The 15,494-nt window shown below is 39.9% G+C and overlaps 1 protein-coding gene across 3 annotated transcripts in view; it reads left to right on the forward strand.

Annotated features, from left to right (window-relative positions):
* The window catches only part of tpcn2 (two pore segment channel 2), a 53,546-nt gene extending 38,810 nt beyond the window's left edge, over positions 1-14,736 (forward strand). For 2 of the 3 annotated variants that reach the window (XM_080729885.1, XM_080729886.1), the window contains exons 18-25: positions 648-747; positions 2,132-2,203; positions 4,560-4,630; positions 6,101-6,200; positions 6,725-6,807; positions 11,995-12,076; positions 13,091-13,182; positions 13,717-14,736. In XM_080729885.1, the coding sequence (XP_080586011.1) occupies positions 648-747; positions 2,132-2,203; positions 4,560-4,630; positions 6,101-6,200; positions 6,725-6,807; positions 11,995-12,076; positions 13,091-13,182; positions 13,717-13,795 (679 nt within the window). In that variant the 3' untranslated portion in view covers positions 13,796-14,736. The remainder of the gene's footprint in view (positions 1-647; positions 748-2,131; positions 2,204-4,559; positions 4,631-6,100; positions 6,201-6,724; positions 6,808-11,994; positions 12,077-13,090; positions 13,183-13,716) is intronic. The other variant, XR_013962195.1, reaches the window with a different exon arrangement.
* Positions 14,737-15,494: the final 758 nt, after the last annotated feature.

A 15,494-nucleotide genomic window follows, 5' to 3' on the forward strand; every position in this document is an offset into this window, starting at 1 on the left:
TCTGATTGGCTTGGCTCTAACGGATGTCTGTGGTTGGTCAGCGGGTTAGTGGTCTAAGGCAGTGGTTCTCAACCAGTGGTCCGGGGACCACCAGTGGTCCTTGAAGTCATTCCAGGTGGTCCCCAGCTAAATGATGGGGAGTTGGTAATCAAATGGATAGATATTTAACTTTTGAGGGTGTCATTTAGTTTCATTTGGTTTCAAAACACACGACGGACGAACACAGGGCAACGTTCCAAGTCTTGCTCAATTGTTGAGTCATAGGGCAATTGTGAAACTGTTGAAATTGTGTGGTGCTTGCATATATGTTTGTTTATGTACCGTCACTCTGTCTGTAATGACTAGGCCATGAAACTTCCTGCTAGATCTGTAACTACATCGTAGTAGGTACTAGTAAATCAGTGTCATACTTATTCTGAAGAAAATAAGAACATTATTTAATTTTAAATTTTAAATAAGAATGTATATCATATAAAAATATAACAAAATCTTGAATTTGCCACGGAATTCGTCCGTGTATGGACATATTGATAACCCCTGGTTGTGTGTGTGTGTGTGTGTGTGTGTGTGTGTGTGTGTGTGTGTGTGTGTGTGTGTGTGTGTGTGTGTGTGTGTGTGTGTGTGTGTTTGCGTGCAAACTGCAACAGGGATCCAGCAGCTCACAGTCACGTCTCCCTGTGGGAGATGGTTCGTCTGGTCAACATGCTCATTGTCTTCCGCTTCCTACGTATCATCCCAGACATCAAGGTAGGTCTCCATGAGATGAGCATTATTACGTGGTATATGATGACCCAACACACACACTTTCCCTAACAGTGGGTCGGGACCCAATTGTGGGTCGCGGACCGATTTTTGTTGGCCGCGAGTAAATAGCACCTTTTTTGAAGCGGTGAAAGCCGCTTCCAAGGTGTGGCTTTGTCTGTCCCGTACATGTCCCGTCCATCTGGTTGGTCAATTTTGTCTGTCCCGTACATGTCCCGTGCATGCTTGACCAATTGAGGATTGGTCAAGCTTCACATGCCAATTTGGCCCTCCAGACAAAATCATTCATTCATTCAGAATTCATAAAAATATAGGGCTTTACTAAAGCACATAGAAAGTATAGATCTAGAACACAGAATGTATAGATCTAGAACACAGATATCATAGCTCTAGAACACATAGAATAAAAATTCACCGCTTCACTTCGAACCGAGGTTTTTTTTTTTTTAGTTTGTTTCTTTTTTTAATTATTATTCATACAGCTTTTCATACATTAAAAATAAACTGAGACAATTTGTCACCGCGATGCATCGTGAGCTTGTAGATTTTCGATGCGTAGATCTGTTATTTTCACTAGTTTGGGCCCAAAATGTCTCTTTTGGGTCACAGGCTAAACGGTTTGGGAACCACTGGTAACACCCATCACAATACACCTGGTAGTGCAGCTATGAAGTGCTACTTACTGTACATGGTTGGTTACTGTGAATCATACATGGGCAACTGGCGGCCCGGGGGCCACATGCGGCCCCCACCTTCACTTAATGCGGCCCACAGATTAATACTGGAATACTGAATATATTATTGATTTCAGCAGTTACAATTACAAACATGACCTGCTTTAATTCCGTCAGTCTATATTAGTAGCTTAATGACTAGTATATTAGTAGTATTACAATGTATTTTTTTATGTCCAATATATTTGTATTTAAGTTCATAAAGTTAACACGAGTATATTAAATGTGTTTGAAATTAAATCAAAATGTTACATTTCAGAATTCCAGTTCAAAATAACAAAAGATTATTTGGGATTCCAATTCAAAAGAAACAAAAAAATTGCTGATCTACAAGCTCAAAACGCATCAAGCTTGTAGATCTGCTATTTTTTTGCTTAGTAGGACGTAGCAATATGCAATGTGGCCCTTTGGAGTGAAGGTGGAAATATAGTGGCCCTCATCAGAGTTGCCCACCACTGCTGTGAATCCTCAAAATATTTTTCAGTAGTGGAGGGTAGGTTTTTCCGCACTACTAGACATGTTCTCTCTTAGAACAGATGGCTCAAGTCACCGTGCAATGGGTGATAAACCAATAAACGAATACATTCATGCTGTTTATTTGCCTTGTGGTTGTTGTGGTTTGTTTCCTTCTCCAGCTCATGGCTCTAGTCGCCAGCACTCTGTTAGACTTGGTGAAGAACCTTCGTGCCTTTGCAGGAGTACTGGTGGTGAGTAAATGATCTAACACCTGACACATACACCATTTGAAGCAAATGAACCATACCCTTAAAGGACAACTTTGTTTTTTTACAACAAGGGTTCATATTTTAGATTGTAATTAAAGAATATAAAAGATGAGTATTAAAATGATTTCATTTACTTCTTTCTATTGTTTTAGAGATTCTTATTTCAGTGGTTGGGGGCATGCGTACAAGTGGCTAAATATGTCATTTTACACAGAATAAGCCCATTCCCAAGATACAACGCAACCTTTCATGGTTGGACTTATGGGGGCTAGAAGTGTTACTTTAAACAGCAATAAAGAAACTGCTGGCTTATTGTGTCTAAAAAGACATATTTAGCCACTTGTACGCATGCCCCCATGCGTACGCATGCTCCACATTTTAGCACGGTAAACGTGATAAAACAATAGAACAAAGCAAATGAAAACATTTTAACACTCCTTTTCTTTTCTCTGATTACAATCTAAATATGAACCCTTGTTGTAAAAAAACAAAGTTGTCCTTTAACCACTTGAACCATAATGTACCTATTCTGGGCATGTCATATAGGTGAACATTAGGTGAAGATAGCAAATATATAAGTCACAACGCATTGTGAGCTTGTAGATAGGCTATTGTCAGCGAAGAGATTTGGTGTGGAGTGGAAAAAAGGCAGGGACTGAGTAGATCTCTGGGGACGTATACCCTGATCAACAAAGTACAGTAGACTATACAGTAGGGCATTCACCAAATATTCGAATATTCGAATATCAAAGTCACTATTCGACGTTGTTCACCGAAATCGAATATTCGCTTATTATTATAATTTTTTTATTGTTTTGTCTTTAAAAATACTGTATATATATTTCTTCATGGTTTATAAAGCTTGGCTAGATAGGAAGTCATAAGAACCCTGACAAGCACTTGGAATTGTAGGCATTACATTTAATGTGACTCGATTCCACAGATAAATATTGTGAAAATAGCAGATCTACATGCTCACAACGCCTCGCAACGCGAGGCGTTGTGAACATGTAGATCGGCTATTTTCACAATGTTCACCTCTTGCTTACTTAATATTTGACAGTTTGGCCAGTCCTGTCGAATATTCGACTATTCGAATACTTTGAGGTTGAATAATTCGAATACTAAAAATTGCTATTCGTAAATGCCCTACTATACAGTAGGATTTATTTGGTTAACAGATGATTGGTAGCTTGAAAGTAAAACACTCTAGTGGAATATATTTTAGCTTTGCGACTTTTAGAGGCCCGTCAACATGTGATTTTGGCCAGAACTGTTCATGATTTGTGGAAATCTTCGATCGCGCAAAGCAATTATTGTAGCCAATCGGAATGGAGAATTACAAATCTGACGATAATCTTGATCACATTACTCCAGAGGTGTGATCTGATTTGTTTGACCTTTTGATCTTAGGGTAGAGCATACATGGGCAACTGGCGGCCCGGGGGCCACATGCGGCCCCCACTTTCACTTAATGCGGCCCACAGGTTAATACCGGATTACTGATCTATTATTGATTCCAGTCATGACCTGCTTTAATTCCGTCAGTCTATATTAGTAGCTTAATGACTAGTATAGTAGTATTAAAATGTATTTTTTTTTATGTCCAATGTATTTGTATTCAAGTTCATAAAGTTAACATGAGTGTATAATTAAAGGAGCTATAGTCAACTTTTTCTTGAAAAACGGATGCTAAAATAAAAATAATGTTTCGAAAATATTTTATAAAAAAATAAGCTTCATATATGTGTGTTTCTATTCACAAATTACCACAAAAAGTGTAAAATAATGATAAAATAATCATTTTGGCCATTGTCAGACCGACACTTTGTTTACATTCTAGTCTATAGACTAGGATGTAAACAAAGTGTCGGCCCTACAATGAAAAAGTTGACTATAGCTCCTTTAAATATGTTTGAAATTAAATCAAAATGTTACATTTCAGGATTCCAATAAAAAAATAACAACAAAATTATTCAGGATTCCAATTCAAAAGAAGCAAAAAATAGCCGATCTACAAGCTCAAAAGGCATCGCAGCGGGATGCGTTTTGAGCTTGTAGATCTGCTGTTTTTTGCTTCTTTTGTATGAGATACTAGAATGACAAAGTAGGAGGTAGCAATATGCAATGTGGCCCTCTGAAGTGAAGGTGGAAATATAGTGGCCCTCGCCATCATCACAGTTGCCCACCCCTGGGGTAGAGGTTCTTCCTTGGCCTACTGGAGTGTGTGTGCTACGTTTCCAGACAGACATTAAGAAATAAGGATGATTTTATGTTTTTTTAAACTATTTACAATCTGTAAATGTAATAAGAGAACTCCTATTCTCTCATGCTGCAGGTGGTCTACTATGCATACGCAGTATTTGGAATCTGGCTTTTTGAGGGAGCCATCAAACCCCCGCCTACGAGGTATACTAAAATGCTGAATCTTCTCTTCTCTTCTCTTCTCTTCTCTTCTCTTCTCTTCTCTTCTCTTCTCTTCTCTTCTCTTCTCTCCTCTCCTCTCCTCTCCTCTCCTCTCCTCTCTTCTCTTCTCTTCTCTTCTCTTCTCTTCTCTTCTCCAGTGGCGTCAGTTCAGAAAAAGCTAAGGTATGGCAACATGACTGGTTGCCATACCTTAGCAACAGGCATGATACATTTATTTTAAGAAGTACATTCTATTCCCCGTTTCTACTGTTTCTTGAGCTGGATATGGCAGCCTGGAACGGTTGTTCAAGTGCAGCTAAACTTGGCATGTTAGTAAACGTGCCACAATTAACAATAATGCATTGCACCTGTGCAGCTGACCTGCGGAACCTGGGAATATACCATCTTGTCAAGATGGGGAGAATAAAAGTGTGGAGAATATAATTATATACCTTGTTAAAGTGACCATTTTGTTAAATTTTGCATTTGTAGTTATTTTAATGTAATTTAACAACATAATAACCAGCACAGATAGACAAAGAGACATTCGTGGATTTATATTTAAAAGTAACTTTTCTTTTCCCCCCTGGATCCAGGGTATGGCACCCTTCCATACCCCATACGAAAAAATAAAACTCTCTGATCTTGTAAGTTGCCAAATACCATACCATTGCCAAATACAATACACCAGAAACCTGGTATGTATTGTACAGTGTGTACTGGTATCAATTTCCCAGTGCAGTGAGAGATAGCTCTTGGTACAGAATGCATCTGGAAGTGTTATGTCAGAAGGTTCCTTTACTTATCTGTTCGTTGCACAGTCTTGGCATTTCCTACCCTGTGTTTACGTATGTTACTTCTCAAGTACTATGCACAGGGTTCCCACGGTCATGAAATTCCTGGAAATATTTTGAAATTTGAAAAAATATTTTTCCAGTACTGGAAAAGTTTGGGAATTGACCAAAAAAAAGGAAAGATTAGCTGTGCATTGTTTTTGGTTATTGATTTTGTTAATACCTCTGAAATGACAAATGAAACATTGGCCAAATTGTCAAATATTAGAGGCAGAAATTGTGAAAATTCCTCAACTTAGTGCTCGTCAGGGTGCTGGGGTCCCCAGTTAAAATATGATTATTTCGGGGGTCACGGCCTGAAAAGTTTGAGAACCACTGGCATACACTACCTGTCTTTGGGCATTGCGCATAGGAGTAAGCGACTCGTTATTGAGCTGAATTATTGTTATATAGTCCTGGAAATCGGGTTAAATATTCTGGAAATGTTTTGGAAAAGTTTTGGAAATTAATTGGTAAAAATGTGTGGGAACCCTGTATGCAGCTTTGTTCTCTCTAGTTAGTTCTGAAGACAAGTGTGTTTCAGTTCTTGAGATACTTTACCATTTGCACTTTGCTCCACTGAGTTTAACTTTGTCTTCTCTTGGCAATCTGTATAACCTGTTTATTTGTGTTTCACCAGTGTTCTCTCCAATTCTACCACGGAGACCACTAACTACAGCATGGAGTGTGGCACTTATGAACAATTGGGCTACTGGCCCAACAACTTTGATGACTTTGCTGTGAGTGACTGATCAAATGAACCCTTTTATTTCACTATTTTATTCCTTCTGTTTGTTTCTGTTTGGCTCTCAATGCCCTCTCATGCAGTAACACAGTGGTTCTCAACCTTTTCAGGCCGCGACCTCCAAAATAATCATATTTTAACTGGGGGACCCCCCCCCCCCACCCTGACGAGCACTAAGAGTTGAGGCGTTACATTTTGTATAACACGGTTCTATTTTGATGTATATTGTCTATTTTCAAAAATGTTTGCCTCTAATATTTGACATTTTGGCCAATGTTTAATTTGTCATTTTAGAGGTATTAAAAGGTCCTTAAATTGTCACTTTAAAAACGTGTATATACCCTCTATACACTTGAACTTTATGTTGGTTTTGTTGAGTGAGAAAACAATATTCCACATGAAGTTAATCATCTGGGGACCCCCCAAAATAATTTGGGGACCCCCCGGGGGTCCCGACCCACAGGTTGAGAACTACTGCAGTAACAGACTGTAATCTGCATGTCTCTCTCTGTCTCTCAGGCAGCCCTCATTCTCCTCTACGATGTCATGGTGGTGAACAACTGGCAGGCCTTCATGGAAGCCTACAGTAGATACACCTCAGAGTAAGAGCAGTGTTCGTTTCGTCGACCTGTGACAAAAGATTTTCGCCGGCTGCCCTTTTTCACTGACGAAAACTAAATAAAAACGAAGCTATCATGACTAAAACTTAGTGTAAATATATTGTCAAACTAATAAAAACTTGACTAAATGTTATAGTGAGGTACTAGTGTAGAAGAGATCCAGTATAGAACTAAAAGACAATTCATTTTATGTTTGGTTTTGCTCGGATGTTGCGCTTTTCAGCATGCAGCCGAGTGAAAATCAGTGAAAATGTTGTCGACCAAAAAGAAGTTTGACTAAAATATTGTGATATTTAAAACTAGACTAAAACTAAAACATTTCAGATGACTAAAATATGACTAAAACTAAATTATTTTTTATGACTACCGGTAAATCAAAGGTTAATGTCAAAATTAAATGAAAGAGTAAGAGTCAAAGCAGGAATATAAGAAATATAATCATCCTGAACGCTAGCTGCATTAAGCTCTCTAAATGAGGTTCTCTGAGTTTGTCCACTTTTATCACGTTGTATCTCCTTAATAATCACTAAAACTCTGTTTTTATAATCTTTTACTGCCTTTTATTGTGTTTGTGTTGTTCCATTGATCTTATTATTGTATTGCTGTGATGAAGCACTTTGTGCTCTTGGCTGGGAAAGTGCTATATTATATTAAGTTACGGGGACACTATCACACCATTGTGCATTTCAGTATATTGTTGATGAATACCATAGTTTATAGAAACGACAATCTTTACGGTATAATCCACTCTTACAGAGATCATTCCCGTTTCTGATATACGGTAGTTCTCCCTTTCTCGATGTTCCTACAATTCCCAGGATGCATTTTTGCAGGCAAACATTGGCCTGGCACGCTCATTATGGACTATGGCCCCCACTACCATCAACCTGTTTAATATTTATCCGAAGTCATGCTTCACTATTTTGCTGTAAACACAGCTAACAAGGACAACTGTGGTGGCGTTTCATAAACATAAAGAAGACTGCTCAATGTCATGGCTGCTCACAAATATAGAGATAATGTTGAGAACTGCGATAGTGTCCCTTAAACAGAATTCTAAAACGGCTAGTTCCATTCCTTGATTCTGATTGGCTGGTTTCCCTTATTTGCTGTGGTATATGAGACTATAACCCACACCTTGAATCAGTTTATATCAAACCCAGCTGTGTTATTTCTTTCCACAGTGTTCCACAGCTAGTGCACCAATTATCTGCACCTGTGTTGTTGGCAAAAGGCTGGGAACTACTTTCCTGTAGCTGGGGACTACTTTCTTGCAAAGTGAATTATTAGTGAAATAGAACAGGTTTAATTGGTACATGTCTATGATTTTTCATGTTGCCATATTGGAACCGTTTTAGAAAAGCAATAAGCCACGCGAGGCTTCTGGTTACCTGTATTTTACACCGGCTGAGAGGGTTGGAGACACTCGGCTGTGCCTCGTGTCTCCCTACGCCTCTCAGCCGGTGTAAAATACCAGGTAACCACTCGCCTCTTGTGGCTTATTGCTTCAATAAACCACCATTATTTACCCTGTAGTGAGGAATGGATGGATCATGGATGAAACACAGTGTCTGGTCCATCTTGTCTCTTTCTGTGGTAGTACTATTCAGGGCTGTGGATTTGTATTCACACATATCAATAAAAAAACACAAATGATGAGGTACAGGCTAGGGCATTCACCAAATATTCGAATATCAAAGTCACTATTCAACGTTGTTCTCCAAAGTCGAATATTCGCTTATTTTATTTTATTTTTATTGTTTTCTCTTTAAAAAATATACAGTTTATAAAACTTGGTGAGATAGGAAGTCATAAGAATGAGTTGTCAATGCCCCTGGTGAATGAATTTGTTAATGCTCTATACCAGGGGTTCTCAAACCTTTTTAGGCTGTGACCCCCAAAATAAACATATTTGAACTGGGGACCCCCACCCTGACAAGCACTTGGAATTGTAGGTATTACATTTAATGTGACTCGGTTCCACAGATAAATATTGTGAAATTAGCAGATCTACATGCTACATGATCTACATGCTCACAACGCCTCGCGTTGCGAGGCGTTGTGAGCATGTAGATCGGCTATTTTCACAATGTTTGCCTCTTGCTGACTTTATATTTGACAGTTTGGCCAGTCCTGTCGAATATTCGACTATTCGAATACTTTGAGGTCGTATAATTCGAATACTAAAAATCACTATTCGTGAATGCCCTAGTACAGGCGTTACAAAAATGAAACAAATAATACAATGAATAAATGTAAGTTCAGTCAGACAAATCTTGCATTAAATAACTATATTTATTGAGCCTAGTGTAAAGCGCATAAACATTTAGGCATATTTGGCGTCACGGCTCTGTCATTCATTCCCTGTAAGCAGAATTATAATTAACGATTTGCCAACTAGATTTTACAGGGAATGGAATGATATAGAGTAGACCCCCATAGGGGAATCATAGAAACCCACAGTGGATGCTGGGAGAAATTATTATTATTTATTATTTTATGCTCTGACTATTGAAAAATAGCAGATCTACAAGCTCACCGAGTGCAGCGCTGCGAGCTTGTAGATCTGCTATTTTTGAAAAATCATGAAATTGAATCATGAAATTAAATTTTGACCCGATTCTATAAGTGTCTTTTGAATCCTTCTATGGTTTTTGGAAAAACCCTATTTTTCTATGTTAGCAATCTGGCTACCCATCGTCAAAGAAAAAGGTCCTTTTCACATAACTGGAGCTCAGTTAGTCTGTTCTTGAGAGACTACTATGTCAGTGGTTCTCAAACTTTTTCATGTGAAGGACCACCAAAATGATATGTATTTGGCCACGGACCCCCATCTCAAAATATGTAGTTCCAGGGACCACCCCCCAGAAGCAAAATTTGAGTTACAAACGTTCGCTTTAAAAATACATATATTCAAAGATTTTCACACATTTTCACGACTTTTTCAAAAAATAGCAGATCTACAAGCTCGCAGCGCGGCACTCGGTGCCGCGCTGTGAGCTTGTATATCTGCTATTTTTCAATAGCTAAAAGCATTCAATAATTCTAGGCCTAAATGGGTAAATAGCCCGGCCCAATCAGATGGAGAGAGCATGTGACTGATCAGGAAGTGGCACTCCTTTGTTGTCTGCCCCCGCAGGCTTCGTATCATTCTATCCAGGTGCAGATACCAACACATACAGTAGAGTGAAAAACATTCCTTTCTACAGTTCACAGAATCACTCAATGAATGTTGACTTGTTGAGACTGGCAGTGAGCAGCACTAGCCGGGGAGCCACAGGCCCAAAAGCTCAAAGAATAACTGTGACATGTCATGACATACTTTTTATTTTTGTTTTTTCTATTAATTTGGTCATTAAGGTACACAGAATGAGAGGTCTGCTCTGTCGGAAACATTGTGAAAAAAAGTTATGGCCATTTGTATCACACAGAAACACACCAAAATAAATATGCTTTAAGTAGCATGTGAGGTGTCAAACTAGGGGTTCTTGATGATTCTGAATCCATCGCAAGCATTTGTTTTAAAAACGGACCAAAATAACGGTGAAAAGTGATGACTCATCACTTTTCACAGGTTTGAGAGGCTGAAATCTAGCCCAAGGAATGTTTTTCATGCAAAACAAATGCTTGCAATGGATTCAGAATCATGAAGAACCCCTAGTTTGACCCTTCACATGCTACTTAAAGCATATTTTTTTGTGTGTTTTTTCCAGTATAGTGAAGTCAATGGGAAACTTTTTTTTCGCAATGTTTCCGGCAGAGCAGGCCTTTCATTCTGTGTACCTTATTGACCAAATTAATAGGAAAAACAAAAATTTGGAGTATGTCATGACATCACAGGTCTTCTCTCATTTTGGCACAGTGGCTCCCCGGCTACACCTACTGTGTTTTCAGCCAGCGTTCGTTGCTGCCCTCATTACCCCAGGGCTCCATTGGCGGCGTCGCGTTGCTCTGCGTCTTGACGGCGTCATTGACGCCGTCACGTTGACGTCCGACTGGCTCCACTGAACGTGAATTTGTTGATATTTCAATCAAAGATCAGATGAGGATATTAGCATTATCAACTGTAAAGTTATGCCTAATTTATCATTTATGCTGTGTAAAGTGCAGAAAAAAGTAGCAGATCTACAAGCTTACAACACGTTGCATGCAGTCGGGACATGCTGTTTTGTGAGCTTGTAGATCGGCTATTTTCGGTGCACCCGCACCGCCAGGATAAAATAATCTGGCTTAGTGTTCAGAGAACTTCAGACTCAGTCTGCTGACCTGTTTAAGGAAGACATGAGAAAGGAGTTGTTTCCCAGCCTGTTGTGTTTATACATCATTTTATCAAAGTAAGAAGACCACTGTAATTACGTAGACAATATGCTAAGATTTTTGGGTCGCCCTTGTGAATGACGTGAATGGATATCCAACAGCAGAAAGCACGTATATAGCCTACATTTAAATATACAATGCATTTAATCATAATGTATACATGACTGGACGTTGTGGACGGCGTAAAATAATTGAACCGGGGCGATTTTTGAGTTTGGACGCCGTCACCGGAGCGTCCGACGTTGACGTTGCCGTCGGCAGTTGAGCACCCCTCATTGATTAAAACCGGAGCGTTCCCAGCGTCGACGGTGACACGACGTTGCCGTTGACGCGCTCAATGGAGCCGGGGGGTTATCCAGCCTTGCGCAACGTGGAATGTGGTTGATAATCTATGTTCAGGTGTTGTTTCTGCTAATTATGATCAGGAGTGTCATTTGGGGCATCGGGGTCTGTCAGTTGCCACCCCCCTAGTGTTCGCATTTAACCTTGAATTCAGTTATTTTATGCATATTGTTCTCAACCCAGCAGGTAAATCATAACGTCTACACATGTGACACTTGTTATCATTTTGAGAAGTGTTTTATTGCACGCAACCATTAATTTATTTACCACTTTCAATGCGGCATCCCAATTTTGGGAATGTGATCATAGGAAAACATTTTCAAACATTTTCTCTTTCCGCCCCCAAACAAATAGTGAAAATAGTGGAGCTAGAGAGCTTGTAGATCAACTATTTTTGGTATTTTAGAAATGTGGCTCTGGTAACTTGTTTTTTTTGCCACCCCCCTATTTCTTTCTGAAATCACGCCTCTGATTATGCTGACCTTGTGTCTGTTCTCTTCCCTCGTCCAGGTGGGCCAAGCTGTACTTTGTGTGTTGGTGGCTCACCTCTTCAGTCATGTGGGTCAACCTGTTTGTGGCGCTCATCTTAGAGGTACAGTATGCTGTAGGATATCCTAGACGAGTAGTTGATGCTAGCACAAATAATAACTCTTTGTTCCGTTCTCTTCATTCCCCATGGGATAGATCGTTCACATTCTCACCCACATTCTTTGTGGGCTCTTCACTGAAACCAGGGACGTGCTGGGCCCCTGATTCAGCCCGGGAAAAAGCGTTGTAGAGGCCCTCATTGCGCGCTATAGAGAGAGATCTCTCTATAGCGCTGCTGCTACTCAAAGATTTGCCATTTCAGATCATGACAAGTGACAAGCCAGTGGGCCAATTACATGAGTTATATTTTGTCGTTGTCGGGTGGAAACCTTGTACGTCCAAAACCGTTTGTTTTGTATTTATCATTTTAAAAATGATCTAAACTAGTGAAAACAGCCGATCTACAAGCACACAACGCCTCACACCGCAAGGCGTTGTGTGCTTGTAGATCTGCTGTTTTCACTACTTTTGTGCGATGGCCTTGTATGATAAAATTTGAAACTTGGAGATACAAGGTTTATGCCCGACAGTGACGATTTACTTTGTTGGCCGCCCAGCCCCCAAAATGGACGTGCCCACATTTTATTTTTTATTTTTTCCTACTGGCCGGCCTGGACCGGCCGGGAATGAACCGGCCGTTCGGGAGTTGTCCCGCTCTTCCCAATGGACGGCACGTCCCTGACTGTAACTATAAAGAATCAGTTACTGTATGAACATGAATCTCTGACTTGGGTCTATTACTAAAAGATAATTCATTTCATCACAGTTGTAAAAATGCCAGAGGACCACAAGGATGGGTGGGTGGATGGATGGAAAGACAGACAGACAGACAGACAGACAGACAGACAGACAGACAGACAGACAGACAGACAGACAGACAGACAGACAGACAGACTGACTGACTGACTGACTGACTGACTGACTGACTGACTGACTGACTGACTGACAGACAGACACTATCTACATCTTGATTCAGACTGTACCTCTGATAAATCCTCTACCTTGTTTTTCCCAACAGAGTTTTATTTATAAGTGGGACCGCAGTCACAGCTGTTCTATCACGGATGTGGAGAAGACAAGATTCGAGACTTCCGTCCAGCACATATTTAAGTACGTTGACATTTTGCTCACCGCTTGTCCGTGTTCAGAAATCAATCCCCCAAACTGCTATTGTAGACAAAATCACAAAGCTTAAAGGAGTATTTCACCCCCAAAATGCCTTTTTTTCTATGGATTACTCATGCCATGGAGACTTGAGTTCAATAATATTTTTTTGTATTTGTCGCATTCCTAAGACGATAATTTGATTACAATAAATCTACCCCCATTTGATTCCGGTTGGGGACCCAAATGTATTTGGGTCCCCATCCGGAATCAATGGGGGTAAATTTACTATAATTTTTTTTCTTGGGAATGATATAAATGATGATACAAAACAAATATTATTGAATTCAAGTCTTCCTGGCATGAGTAATCCATAGGAAAAAAAGGCGTTTTGGGGGTGAACTACTCCTTTAATTTATCTACATGTCACTCAGTGCTGTTATTCTTATTTTTCCAAATCAATAATAATAACTATTTGGATAAACAGATACTGATTGCTGCTCTAATCTTTATCTTGTTCTTCGATTGTTTTCTCTTCAGAGAGCAGATTACTGAGCCAACAGAAGAGGAACTACTTAGTCAACTCCACCGACACCCACACTTACACTTGCATTGGTGACACCCACCCACCCACACACACACACACACACACACACACACACACACACACACACACACACACACACACACACACACACACACACACACACACACACACACACACTCCAATCCCCTATCAAGTGTAGCTTGTTTTATTATGTTTTTAACTTAATGCACTGTTCATTTTTATGATTGTTATATGCGTTTTAACGAGGAGTCGAATTTATTTTCCATGAAAGACATATATCCATAGAAGTATACAATTGATTTCTTTTTGGGACTGTTACTGTAAGATAATAATTGTGGTTTTTGGTTTGTCATCTTTTTTTTGCACATCTATGTATTCGCCAGGTGGTGCCAAGTAAAAAAACAAAGTCTGTGTATTTAAAAAGACTTGTTGCTGTCGTTGCTCCCAACGAATGACATGGGTGCTTTGTCAGGTGTGTGTGTGTGTGTGTGTGTGCGCGCGCGCACACGTGTGCGCACACTTGTGCGCACACGTGTGCCACAGTCTGAGCACACATAACTGTCAAAGAGTCTGTGAGGGCACTAGAAATTGAGACTCAATTTGGGAGTTAATATTTAAAGTTTAAATGGTTATACCATTAAGTGCACTGACAAATCACCTTGTTTTCTGGATGCACATGTATTGGTCAGGGAGTCTGTTTTATGTCTTTGTAGCTTACGGAATGTATTGTATTCTTCAAAGTAAAATATTACTTTATTCTGAAAGAGGCAACTGTAGACCTGTTAGCTTCTTAATGGCAGTCAGTGATTAAACAAACCGGTGGATTCTTTATTTTTGAAATGTAGCGGACAAGTGCCTCATGTACATTACATGATTTCATCTTGCAATTCGGACTTTATTCTTAGAATTCTTACCTCAAGACCTTTTTTGTCAGATGTGTTCCTAGTCCTCTTCTGTACAATTCAACTGTGCTGTTTTACAGTGAGAATAAAGAGATGGTACATATATTTTACAGTGACGTTTGTGCTGTCATTTTATTGAAGGGTTGGTAACATTTTTTACCACCGTCGTGTTGTCACAACTCTCTCTCACTTCATGTATGCCACACACACACACACACACACACACACACACACACACACACACACACACACACACACACACGTGCACGTTACAAATAAATGAGAGGTATACTACTAATTCACATCATGTTAAACTTCATTTTTAGACTAAAGCTTAAGGGATGATGATGACCTGATTACTATTGTTTAGGGCAGGGTTCCCCAATAGGCGGCCCGTGGGCCATTTGCGGCCCGCGGGGGGCTACTGTCTGGCCCACACCAACAACACTAGTGTATCGTCGTTGTCGGGTGGAAATTTCATATCTCCAAATTTGTACGCTCTTTCCCAAATCATACAAGGCTGTCGCACAAAAGTAGTGAAAACAGCCGATCTACAAGCACACAACGCCTCGCGGTGCGAGGCGTTGTGTGCTTGTAGATCGGCTGTTTTCACTAGTTTAAATAATTTTTAAAATGATAAATGCAAAACGAATGGTTTTGAACATACAAGATTTTCACCCGACAACGACGATATCTGAACTGTCGCAGTCGCTGGAGTAGCGGGAACGCCACCGTCGCCCCCTGTAATGTTGTGGCCCCTCGGCTTGGTACCCTAGACATAATTCGGCCCTTGGGGAAAACTAATTGGGGAACCCTGGTTTAGGGCTTTGACGGACAAAGAGGACAAC

This window comes from Nannobrachium achirus (assembly GCF_963921795.1).
Source record: "Nannobrachium achirus genome assembly, chromosome: 7".
Taxonomy (NCBI): Eukaryota; Metazoa; Chordata; class Actinopteri; order Myctophiformes; family Myctophidae; genus Nannobrachium; species Nannobrachium achirus.